This window comes from Cetorhinus maximus, chromosome 23, assembly GCF_964194155.1.
Source record: "Cetorhinus maximus chromosome 23, sCetMax3.hap1.1, whole genome shotgun sequence".
NCBI lineage: Eukaryota > Metazoa > Chordata > Chondrichthyes > Lamniformes > Cetorhinidae > Cetorhinus > Cetorhinus maximus.
The window spans coordinates 38187645-38199970 of NC_135901.1; the positions used below are offsets into that span (position 1 = coordinate 38187645).

At 44.8% G+C, this 12326-nt stretch overlaps 2 protein-coding genes across 2 annotated transcripts in view; both read left to right on the forward strand.

Annotated features, from left to right (window-relative positions):
• Window positions 1-12326, forward strand: part of LOC144697988 (uncharacterized) — a 298820-nt gene that overhangs the window by 84349 nt on the left and 202145 nt on the right. The window lies entirely within an intron of this gene.
• Window positions 7261-12326, forward strand: part of LOC144697986 (uncharacterized) — a 92741-nt gene continuing 87675 nt past the window's right edge. Inside the window, 3 exon segments of the mRNA XM_078569936.1 lie at window positions 7261-7314; window positions 8831-9974; window positions 9977-10118. Of these exon segments, the coding sequence (XP_078426062.1) occupies window positions 9197-9974; window positions 9977-10118 (920 nt within the window). The 5' untranslated portion in view covers window positions 7261-7314; window positions 8831-9196.

The following is a 12326-nucleotide window of genomic DNA, read 5'->3' on the forward strand; positions in this document are numbered from 1 at the left end:
AACAATAAAACTTTTTTCAAAATCCGACAACGATTGGAACCAGAGGGCCTAGGTATAAAATTATTAAATCAATTGATGTGGCAACCAAATTGCAGGACTCCTCCGTTTTGTTCTGTCCCGGGTGTAAATAACAGCAGAATAACCAGTGACTGTTCTCTGTGAGCTCACTGGTGTCTCAGCAGGCGGTCTGACGAAGTGATCTTTCTTCACATGGACACAACATTTAAAATCTGTCTTGTCAGTAAGAACATGGGAATTGTGGATCAAATCCTTCAAACTTTTAAAGCTGGAGTGTTAATAGATGGGCAAAGAGAACCATAGAAAAGATACAGTGCAGAAAGAGGCCATTCAACCCATTGGGTCTTTTCTGATCAAAAAAAGAGGAAAAAGAAACAAACCGTTCATTTTCAATCCCACATTCCAGCACGTGCCCCGGAGCCTTGCAGGTTACAGCACTTTAGGTGCAAATCCAGGTACCTTTTTAAATGAGCCTCAACCACCGATTTGGGCAGTGAGTTCCAGACACCCCACTGCCCCCTGCATGAAAAAAGTTTTTCTAATACCCCCTCTAATCCTTCTAGCAATCACCTTATATATATGCCCTCGGTAATTGGCCCATCAGCCAGGAGAAACAAGTCTTTCCTGTCAACCCTATCTATGCCCCTCATAATTTGCACCTCCACACACATGTATACCTCTCAGGCGTAACTGAGCTGTTCTGTCAGCAAATGCAATGGCCGAGTGAATCAATTTCCAGATTCAGCTGATTTTATTTTATTTGCATTAATTTATGGGAGGTGGGCATCGTTGGCTAAGCCAGCATTTATCTCCATCCCTAAATGCCCTTGAGAAGGTGGTGGTTAATTGCCTTCTTGGCCCGCTGAAGTCCATGTGATGTAGGTGCACCTAGAGTGCTCTTAGGGAGGGAATTCCAGGTTTTTGAACCAGCTGAAGGAACAGCGGTATATTTCCAAGTCAGGATAGTGAGTGGCTCGAAGGAGAACTTCGAGGTGGTGGTGTTCCAATGTGTGTGCTGCCCCTGCCCTGCTGGTTGGTACTGGTAGTGAGTTTGGAAGGTGCTGTCTAAGGAGCCTTGGTGAGTTCCTACAGTGCATCTTGTAGATGATACACACTGATGCCACTGTGCATCAGTGGTGGAGCGAGTGAATGTTTGTGGATGGGGTGCCAATCAAGTGGGCCTCTTTGCTCTGGATGGCGTCAAGCTTCTTGAGTGTTGCTGGAGCTGCACTCGTCCAGGCACGTGGTGAGTATTCCATCACACTCCTGACTTGTGCCTTGTAGATGGTTGACAGGCACTGTGGAGTCAGGAGGTGAGTTACTCGCCACAGGATTCCTGGCCTCTGACTTGCTCTTGTAGCCACAGTATTTATATGGCTAGTCCAGTTCAATTCCTGGTCAATGGTAACCCCCAGGATGTTGATAGTGGGGGATTCGGCGCTGGTAATGCCATTCAATGACAAGGGGTGATGGTTAGATTCTGTCTTGTTGGAGATGGTTATTGCCTGGCACTTGTGTGGCGCGAATGTTACTTTCCACTTGTCAGCCCAAGGCTGGATATTGTCCAAGTCTTGCTGCATTTGGACATGCACTGCTTCGATAAGGGACAGGTGACTACACTGGAGTGAGACGGAGACTGAGTGAGTAGCGAATTAGTTTCACATGGTAAGTTCTGGTAAATCCCTTTCAGGCTTCCCCTTAAGCATCAAGATCGGGCAAAGTACTCACCTTTAATTTAAGTTAGCTTCTTAAGTTGAGAACTGCCTGGAGTGGCAGTTGTCTATCCATAATCTGATAGCAGTTGGTTCAAGTGATGCTAATTACTGTAGCAGGAAGTTAAACTGGCTCATGACTCATCAGAGGGTCGAGAAAAAGAGGCAGGATTTTCAAACTGCATGACCAGTACGAGAGGAGTATGTGAGGAGTGTGGTATGCAAGAGGAGACAGGCGACTACACTGGAGTGAGATAGAGAGTGACTGAGTAGCAAATTATGTTCAAGTGGTAAGTTCAGTGCGTGGAGGAAAGAGGTGTGGTATACATAGGAATTATTTTAAGGTAAGTAAGTGAGTGTTAAAGTAAGTTAACTCAATAACGTATGTAACAATGGCAGGACAGCTGCTATGTTGCAGCTGTGGAATGTGAGCTCTTTTGGACACCAAGGCGATCCAGGACAAACATAAATGTAGAAAGAGTAAGCAGCTAGAGAAGAGATCCAATGCTCCTCCTACAACATCCGAGACCTCCGAGGACATCACCTGGCTACTCTCAGTTAACTCCGTCTGCAAAAGAAGCTCATTAACACCCGGTGTCGGCCGCAACCCCCCATAAGAAACTGCAGCTCCCGCGTCAGCAGCTCCGGGGCTTTCACCCGGGCCCAGGCGAGCAGGGCGCATGCGCGGCTATCACGGTGACGCGTCAGACAATGGGCGGGGATTCAGGGTCTCAGTGACCAGGAGAGAAAATGATTGACTCATTGATTTTATCCTCACTCTGCACACAGGGGCTGGAGAAGTGAACTAAGCCAGAGGAGAAGGAGAAGAAAACCGAGAGGGGAGGAACTTAACGGCGGAGCAGGTGTGATGGGTTTGGATTTCAGTAGAGGGAGGAGAGAAAATGTGTGGCATGAGGAAGAAATGTTCCACAGAAACTAAAATTGTCTGTTCTGCATTTCTGTCCTACACTTGCAGTGATGACTTTTGTTAATTCCTTTAACAAGGTATTAAAATGGAAGATTTAAAGACGGGAAGCTCAATTCAAATTCACATCAAGATATGATAGAGTCACTCTTTATATCAGGACGGCATTATGATCAGCCTTTCAATGTACAAGGAGAGATGTTTGCCTGCTTTGTCTCTAATAAAGGTTTTAACTTCAATGTGACTGTCTCCACCTGTGTTGTAGCCTTTGTATGATGCTATTCCATAATAAAAGCACCGAGATGCACACACATCAAGAGAGTGTGTTCCAGTGCACTCACCTTGGAAAGAGCTTTAACCAATTACATGGTCTGAAAGAACATTACACCATTCACAGCAAGGAGAAACCACACACATATCCAATGTGTGGATAAGGCTTCAACTGATCATCAAACCTGAAGAGACACAAGGACACTGGCACCATGGAGAAAGCATGGAAATGTGAGGACTGTCATAAAGGAGTCAATTATCCAACCCGGCTGAAATACCATCAACACAGTCACATTGGGGCTGAAACCATAGAAATGTGAGGAGTGTGGTAAAGGATTCAGTTACCCATCCACACTGGAAATTCACCGATGCATTCACACTGAGGAGAAGCCATTCAACTGCACTTACTGTGGAAAGAGGTTCAGGCATTCTTCTGCCCTCACTGCACACCAGTGAGTTCGCAATGGGGAGAGAACGTTCACCTGTGTGTGGGAAGGGATTTATTCAGTCCACCAGCCTCATGTTAAACCAGCAAATTCACACTGAGGAGAGAACCTTCAGCTGTGCTTCCTTTGAAAAGAGGTTCATACAGTCTTCCGACATCATTGCACACCAACGAATTCACACTGGGGAGAAGCTGTTCCCCTGCTGTGTGTGTTGGAAGGGGTTCACGCAGCTCCCTCACCTGCTGACACACTGGGCAGCGGCCGTTCACCTGCTCCATTTGTGGGAAGGGATTCACTCAGTCACAACACCTGTTGTCACATCAGCGAGTTCACAAGTGACTGCAGGGGTTTATTCCGCTGTTATTGCTGCTGTTAATCAAATCCAAGACTAGTGATCTGGCTATGTTTGGTTTGTTTCTGCTGATGTTCACAACCCCTATAACTCTCACAGGTTATTATTCTGGATATGTCAATAATTTTTTGAGCTGCAGTTTTGAAAGCACCAGCTGTGATCTTTCCCCTTAATCACAAATTCTCAACAGAAACTCGATTACAATAAAATGATGAACTTTTAATTCAATTCTAAATTGATCTTTGGGACGAACTTTACAATTCAGTGTCTGAGAGGTTCCACTGATTAACATCTCCAAATAGAAAGTGCTGATTAATCCTTGCTGACATTTTTACTGACTTGCACATTACTCACAGTGACATCTCCATTATGAACTTAAATTATCAAGGAACATAAACAACACATTAAAAGGTTTTACAGACACATAGATAAAAGAGGAAGTCTGTGATGTGAATTGGACAATTAAAGGACCACACAGGATAATACCACAGGTAATGACAGAGAGATGGCAGGAATATTCAATCATTGTTTTGCCTTGTTTTTTCCCAGGGCGAGCGAACAGGGAAACAAACATTGCATGATGAAGTGAGTAATGAGATAAGTGCATTTAAAGTCAAGAAAGGATGTGTTGAATGAACAAATAAAACTGAAAGAAGATAAAGTGGTCCTGATGGATTGAATCCACAGTTTTAAAAAAATGTATGGTAGAGATAGCACAGGCAGTACTGTTCATGATTCATTCATAAAAGGTGTAGTGCCAGAGGACTGGAGGATAGCTAATGTGATTCCTAGGTTTGAGAAGGGGGACAGAACATGCCCAGCGAAATATGGAACCGTCAGCTTGACATCAATTGTAGGAAAAATAATGGAATCCCTACTATAGGAAAGAATAGAAAAATGTCAAGAAATTAGAAATATAACAATGAAGAGTCAGAATGGATTTCAATAGGAAAAATCTTGCCTGACCAAACTTATTGATTGTTTTTAGGAGGTAATGGAAACAATTGCCAATGGTAATGTCGTCAATGCAATTTATCGGTATTTTTAAATGGTCTTCGATAAGATGCCACATAATAGACTGAAAAATAAGATTAGAGATTGCGGAGTTAGTGGATAAGTGGCCGATTCGGTTGCTAGCTGGCTTCAAGGCAGAGAACAGAGAGTGGGAGTAAAGGGTAGTTATTCAGAGTGACAAAAAGTGGGAAGTGGTGTTCCACAAGGAACACAAGTGCTGGGACCACTGCTGTTCACAATTTACATTAACAATTTGGAATGAAGTGCACAGTTTCAAAATTTAGGGATGACACCAATTTGGGGGGATAGTCAGTACTGAGGAGAACTGCAACAATGACATTAATAGACTGCAGAATGGACAAATAATTGATGGGGAGGATGCAGGGCGAATGTTTCCTCTTGTGGGGATGGGCATAACCAGAGGCCATCAATATGAGTGAGTCACCAAGAAATCCAATAGGGAATTCAGAAGAAACTTCTTGACTTAAAAGTGCAACGAATGTGAAACTTGCCACCAGAGGGATTGGTTGAAGTGATTACTGTAAATGATTTTATGGGGAGGCTTGACATGTTTATGAGGGAGAAGGAAATATCGGGTTACAGTGATTTATTTAGAAGTGGAAAGGTGAGAGGGTGTTCGTGTGAACATAAATGCCAGCATAGACTGGCTGGGCAGAATGACCTGTCTCTGTGCTGTCTACCCTGTGCAAAACTAATGCTATATGAAGCGTCAACTGATTGTCTAACCTGGAGAGACAAACAGGGAGAAGCCATGGAAATGTGGGGACTGCGAGAAGGGATTCAGTTCTCCATCCAAGCTGGAAATTCATCGGCTCAGTCAAATGGGGAGAAATCATTCACCTGCACCGTGTGTGGGAAAGGATTCACTGAATCATCCAGCTTCCAGAAACACCAGCGAGTTCACACTGGGGTGAAACTGTAAAACGTATTGAATGTGTGGGAAGAGATTCAGTCAGATATCCAGTCACCAGATACATACGTGAGTACATACCAGGGAAAAGTCATTCATTTGCTCCATCTACAGGAAAGGATTCACTTGTGTATACGGCCTCACTGTCCATCAAGTTGTTCACTCTGATAAGAGACCTTTTATTTGTTCTTACTGTGTGTAGAGTTTTTAAAGCTCTAAAGATCTGATGAAATACGAACTCACTCACACTGGAGAGAAACCATTCACCTGTACTGAGTGTGGGAAGGGATTCACTCATTAATCAGCCTGTTGACACACCAGTGGGTTCACATCTGACTGGATTGGTTGGATTCTGTTGTTATCCTGGCCACTGTCTGAGCCTGAACCAAACTGTTCATCACCTCAGTGTCAATTTCACCCCGAGCTGATTTTCTGACCCATATCCGCTCCATCACCAAGGCCGCCTTCCTTTGTGGCATCTCCCATCTCTTCTCCTGCTTCAGCCTCTTTCCTGCTGAAACCCTCACTCCTGCCTTTTCTCCCTCTAGACCCGACTATTCCAAAGCTCTCCTAGCCTTCCTCTCATATTCCACCCACTTAAATCTGGAACACTGTGGCCTGTATCCTAACTCTCAGTTAGTCCTATTTACCCATCACCCCTACACTCACTGACCTACATTGATCCCGGTATGGCAATGCTTCAATTTTACAATTCTCGGATTGTTTTTCAAATCCCTCCATTGTCTCGTCCCTCCCTATCTCTGTAACCACCTCCAGCCCGACATCCCTCGAATTCTGGACTCTTACACATTGTTGATTTCCATTACTCCACCAGTGTCACACATGCATTCAGCTGTCTGGGTGCAAAGCTTTGGATTCCCTCTCTAACCATCTCCACCTCTCTGACTTTCTCTCCTCTCCTTTAGGAGACTCCTTAAAACCTGCCTCTTTGACCCAGTGTTTGGTCACCTGTCCTAATCTCTCCTTTTGTGTCTTGGTGTTGGGGTTTATTTGATAATCCTCCTGTGAAGCACCTTGAGATGTTTGACTGCGTTAAAGGTGCTGCATAAATACGCTGCTGTTAATCACTTTCAGGGCTGAACCATCTTCATTATGACTTTGGGAGTTTAATGCTGCTGATTTTAATAATCTCTATCTAACTGGGCTGGAGTTTAAAATTCTGGATATATGTCATAAATGAGTTCTGTTTCACACACGCTGTGATGAATTTCTGATTCATCTTTGATACGAGACGACTAATTGATGTTCTGTTACTGATTATTCAGTTTGTTGTCATTTTCTCCTTTCTTAATCCAGAATATTTCAGTTCTGAAACCTTCAGTTACAATTCCCAGCTCCCCAAGCCTCACACGGAATTTCCTTTCTCACTACACTGTGTTTATTCCCTCTAATAATCCCTGTTGTTTGTCCTGAATGTTGTAACTGATGAAGATGAACAACATATGCAGAATCTGAAGTTCTTGTATACAGCATTCCAATCGGTGGAGACTGTCCCCTGTCCACAGCACAGGGGAGCAGTGCGCATGTGCAGTTCAACCCCATGTTTGAGCATGCGCAATATTCAGCGCATGCGCAGTGCGGGTGATGGCGATGTGCAGCCGTTTGTGTATTTCTCTCTGCAGCCGGTAAGTTTATTGGGTTCTGCCGGGGGGCCATGAGGGCTCGAGGCGTTAGCTGATTTCTTCTCCGCCGATGCTGCCGGGCCTGCTGAGTTTTTCCAGGTAATTCTGTTTTTGTTTTGGATTTCCAGCGTCCGCAGTAGCTTTTAGCTTTTTGTTTTTAAGTTTATTGGGTGTCGGAAAGGGAGCGATGGATGAAATGGGCGGGTGGGAAGGCCTCACAAGGACACAGTGTGGACCGTAAGCCGCAAATTAGGAGCCAACTGCCCTGATTTTTCCCGCCCGGGGCCCCAGCTGTGGATTTTCTCCCGATCGGAGGCCCGGGTTAACGGCCGCCATCTTTATAAGAGGCAGTGTGCGACAGGGCGCATGCGCATACTTCCTGTGCCAAGGAGCCAATCAGGGAGAGCCTGGATACGTTCCGCCCCCTCACTCACTGATTGGTTGGTGGACTGCCGCCCGTCTCAGTCCTCAGTCTCAGTCCTCCAGTCACGCCCCCTCGCCCTATTGGTCCGGATGGGGGAACACAGCACAATAATTTGGGTTCAAATCAATGAGGATCCTGATCTCTGGGAAGGCGGCAAACCCCAAAAAGAAGCTGCAGCTCCAGCGTTTGCAACTCCGGGGCTTTTTGTGTGGTCATCTTGATGACGCAAGAGAGGGTGGGTGGGGCTTCAGGGTCCCAGTGAACAGGAGAGAAAAATGTCTGATCGGACAGTAAATCAGAGATAGAGTTTGGTGTCGTTGTAAAACAGGAGGTCAGGGATGCAGTCAGAAACAACAACTTCTACTTGTATAATGCGCTTAGCATCATGATTCATCCAAGTGATCTTCACAGTCGACTTATAAAACAAAATGTGATACCAGACACGTGAGATATTAGGACAGATTATCAAAAGCTTGGGTAAAGAGGTAGGTTTTAAAGAGTATTTTAAAGGAGGTTAATGAGATAGAGAAGTGTAAGGAGGGAATTCCAGAGCCTGGGGCTGAAGTAACTGAAAGCATGGTCACCAGTCGTGGAGCAATTATAATTGTGAATTCGCAAGAGGCTGGAATTAGAGCAGCACAGATGTCCCGAAGAGGCTGGAGGGCACAGCAGAGATAGTGAGGGATGAGGCCTTGGAAGGATTTGAAAACAAGGATGGTGATTTTAAAATCAAGATGTTGCTTGACTTGGAGTCAAATGCACATGAGGGAGCACAGGGGTGATAGGTGAAGGGGACTTGCTGTGAGTGAAGACAGGGCCAGCAGACTTTGCGATGGCTTCAACTTTACAGCAGGTAGAATGTGGATGATAACATATTGTTATCTCTAGTTGTACAAATTTGTTAAAAAGAAACAGAAAGAATTGTCCAACACTTTATTTGAATTTTAGTTCAGAGGGGAGGGTGAGTGCATGAGATGGGGATTTGCAGCTCTGGGCAAACAAGAGAGGAAAAAATGTTCCATAGAAACTGGAATTGTCTGCTCTGAATTTCTATCCTGTTCTTACGGTGATGACTTTTGTAAACCCCTTTTACAGGGTATTAGAAGGGGTGGATTTGCAGAGAGAAAACTCAAACCAAAACATCACATCAAGATCTGACAGAGTCACTCAATTCACCAGGACGTGAATGCCATCATTTTGGAATGTGGAAGGAGAAATGTTTGTCTGTTCTGCCTGTGGGAAAGGATTTCAAACATCAGTGTGACTGGAAAAGCACCGTGACACACACACACCTGAGTGAGAGTGTTCCAGTGAACTGACTGTGGAAAAAGCTTTAACCAGTTACACAGCCTGAAAAAAACATTGCACTATTCAAGCGGGAAGAAACTGTACATGTGTTTTGTGTGTGGATGTGGCTTCAATTGATCATCCATCCTGGAGAGGCTCAAGGACACCCGCACAATGGAGAAACTGTGGAAATGTGGGGACTGTGGGAAGGGATTCAATTACCCATCCCGGCTGGAAAACCATCGACGCAGTCACACTGGGGAGAGACCATTCACCTGCTCCGAGTGTGGGAAGGGATTCACACGATCATCTGAACTGCTAACACACCAGCGAGTTCACACTGGGGAGAGGCCATTCACCTGCTCCGAGTGTGGGAAGAGATTCATTCAATCATCTGACATGCTGAGACACCAGCGAGTTCACACTGGGGAGAGGCCGTTCACCTGCTCTGATTGTGGGAAGGGATTCTTTCGGTCATCCCAACTGCTAACACACTGGCTAGTTCACACAGGGGAGAGGCCATTCACCTGTTCCGAGTGTGGGAAGGGATTTATTCAGCCATCTGACCTGCTGAGGCACCAGCGAGTTCACACTGGAGAGAGACCATTCACCTGCTCTGAGTGTGGAAAGGGATTCACTCAGTCATCCAGCCTGCTGACACACCAGCGAATTCACACTGGGGAAAGACCATTCATCTGCTCCAAGTGTGGGGAAGGGTTCACTCAGTTATCCAACCTGCAAACACATCAACGGGTTCACACTGGGGAGAGACCTTTCACTTGCCCTGTATGTGGGAAAGGATTCACTGGGTCCTCTGACCTGCTGAAGCACCAACGAATTCACACTGGGGAGAGGCCATTCAGTTGTACTTCCTGTGGAAAGAGATTCAAGTCTTCTTCCAACCTGCTGAGACACCAGCAGGTTCACACTGGAGAGAGACCATGCAGGTGCTCAACTGTGGGAAGAAATTCACTCAGTCATCCAACCTAATGACGCACCAGAGGGTTCACACTAGGGAGAGATGGTTCACCTGCTACAAGTGTGAGAAGGGATTCATTCACTCATCTCACCTGCTGATGCACCAGCGAGTTCACAAGTGACTACAGGGATTGGATTCTGCTGTAATTGCTGCTTTTAACCACATCCAGGTCTGAACCATGTTCAATTTGACAGTTGGGGGTTGTTTCTGCTGATGTTAGCAATCCCAGTAACTGGGCTTTAGTTTAATATTCTGGATCTATGTTCTCGGGGCTGCAGTGTCCCTTTAAGAACCGCTGTCTCTGATCTTTCCACATAATTCAGGAACTCTCATCAGAAATTAGTTTACAACAAGATTTTGAACTTTTGCTTCAATCTTAAATTGATCTTTGGTATGAACTCAACAATTCAGTGTCTGAGAGGTTCCATATTAACATCTCCAATTAGAAAGTACTGATTAATCCTTGCTGACAATTCTTACTGACTTGCACATTACTCACAGCGACACCTCCATTATCCACCAGAAAGAAGGGGAATGGGAATTGGTGGAGAATCGAGAGTTCCCAAATGTTACCCCTCCCGTCTGGTACTGAAATCCTCTCAGCACGAGAATGGAGACAAGTTCAATCCAAGTAACGGACTATAAGAAATTACTGTCTAATAATCCTATGAAATCTTTGGAAATTTAGGGAATATTATAAAAATAACTTACTCTCTCTCTTATAAAGAAAGCTTTCATAGCAGCTTCTGGCTGACAAACAGAGGACAGGCCTGTTATCTCTGCCAAGGACATGCCTCTAGCACAGGCCCTGAAACAAGACATTTCTAACCCTGGTATGATTGGATCTCATGACCCATCCGTAAACCAACTGTCTGTGTAAAGGTTAAAGCAGGCTCTCGAGAGCACAGAGATATTGACGTGATCCACACTGGCTTCAGCCCAATACCCACACTCTGGCTCACACCAGTTAACCATTCAGAGGAGACTGACACCACCAGCTACAGAGACCAGCACTCACTCTGCGTCATCCGTCCGTTTGTCCTCTAGGACCGGTAAACTGTTCGCACCTGTCACGGGTCAGGTGTTTTCCTGTCTATTTTACGTATCATGTTTAAACTGTTACTTCCCAATAAACTACTTTAAAATCACTTCTGAGTTCAATCCCCTTTTCGAGTAATCTGCGACTCCCGAACCTAAATCTTACAAGTGGTGTTAGGAGTGGGATCACAGTCGTCAAGATCATAGGCTTGAGAAGCAACAGTCTTAGTTAAACATGAACGGAGAAGTTCCTAAGTGAAGCCAGGAGTATACAATGGCATTGGCATATTATAGGGAGTGACTAAAAGTCCAACAGAGAAAACAGGGGGTGAGAGATATCCTGGGGATTGGTAAAGAGGGTCAGAAAGGACAAATTAAGTTGAAGAAGGTCCAGAATCTGTTAGAAAATATCCACAAGGTGGATACAGGTGAACAGAGAGCTGGAGAATCTTTAAAGTCCGTGCATGAACTTTTGTTCGAACAGATGTACTTACGACATGCTAATAATTTAGAATTGTGTGAGATGATCGGCAGGTGGGGAGGATGAATCTAAGTCGATAGTTATCACATTTTAGTGGAAAAGTTTTGACATTTATTCTGGGTGGCAGCTCAAGGGTTTGTGTTGCTGATTCTGATCATTCTAGTAGCTTTAGTGTGTTATCTACAGTTTGTCATCAAGAAATGAGGAAAACAAGCTCGTAGCTCAGAAATAGTGAGGTTAGTCAGAAATCAGTTGTGAGAAGTCAATAAGGATATTCCCTTCTCAAGCTGGGGAGATCTGTGATAAATCACTGCCTAATAACCTTATAAAATCTTCAGAGATGTACTAAATATTATAGGAATAGCTCCTGGCTTGACAAATGTTGGACAACATATCCCAATGTTACCACTCGGTAGTTAGGGAACGGAATTTGTAGTGGTGACCGAAGACAATGGCTTTGGTCTTCCCAATTTTTAATTAAGGAAATTTCTGCTCATCCAGTACTGGATGTGGGATAAGCAGTTTGATAATTTAGTAACAGTGGAGGAATGGAGAGGGATGGTGGTGAGGTAGAGCTGGGCATTGTCAGTGTACATGTGAAAACTGACAAGGTGCTTTTGGATGATGTCGCCTAGTGGCAGCATGTAGATGAGAAATAGGAGGGGCCAAGGATAGATCCCTTTTTTAGGACCGGAAAAGAGAGAAGTGTGAACAATGTCAGCTAACATGGAGAAGTTGGGTAATCAGTAGTTCAGTGAGAGTGGGGTCAGAAAGTGGGTCTCATGGACAAGATGAGCAGTGAGAGG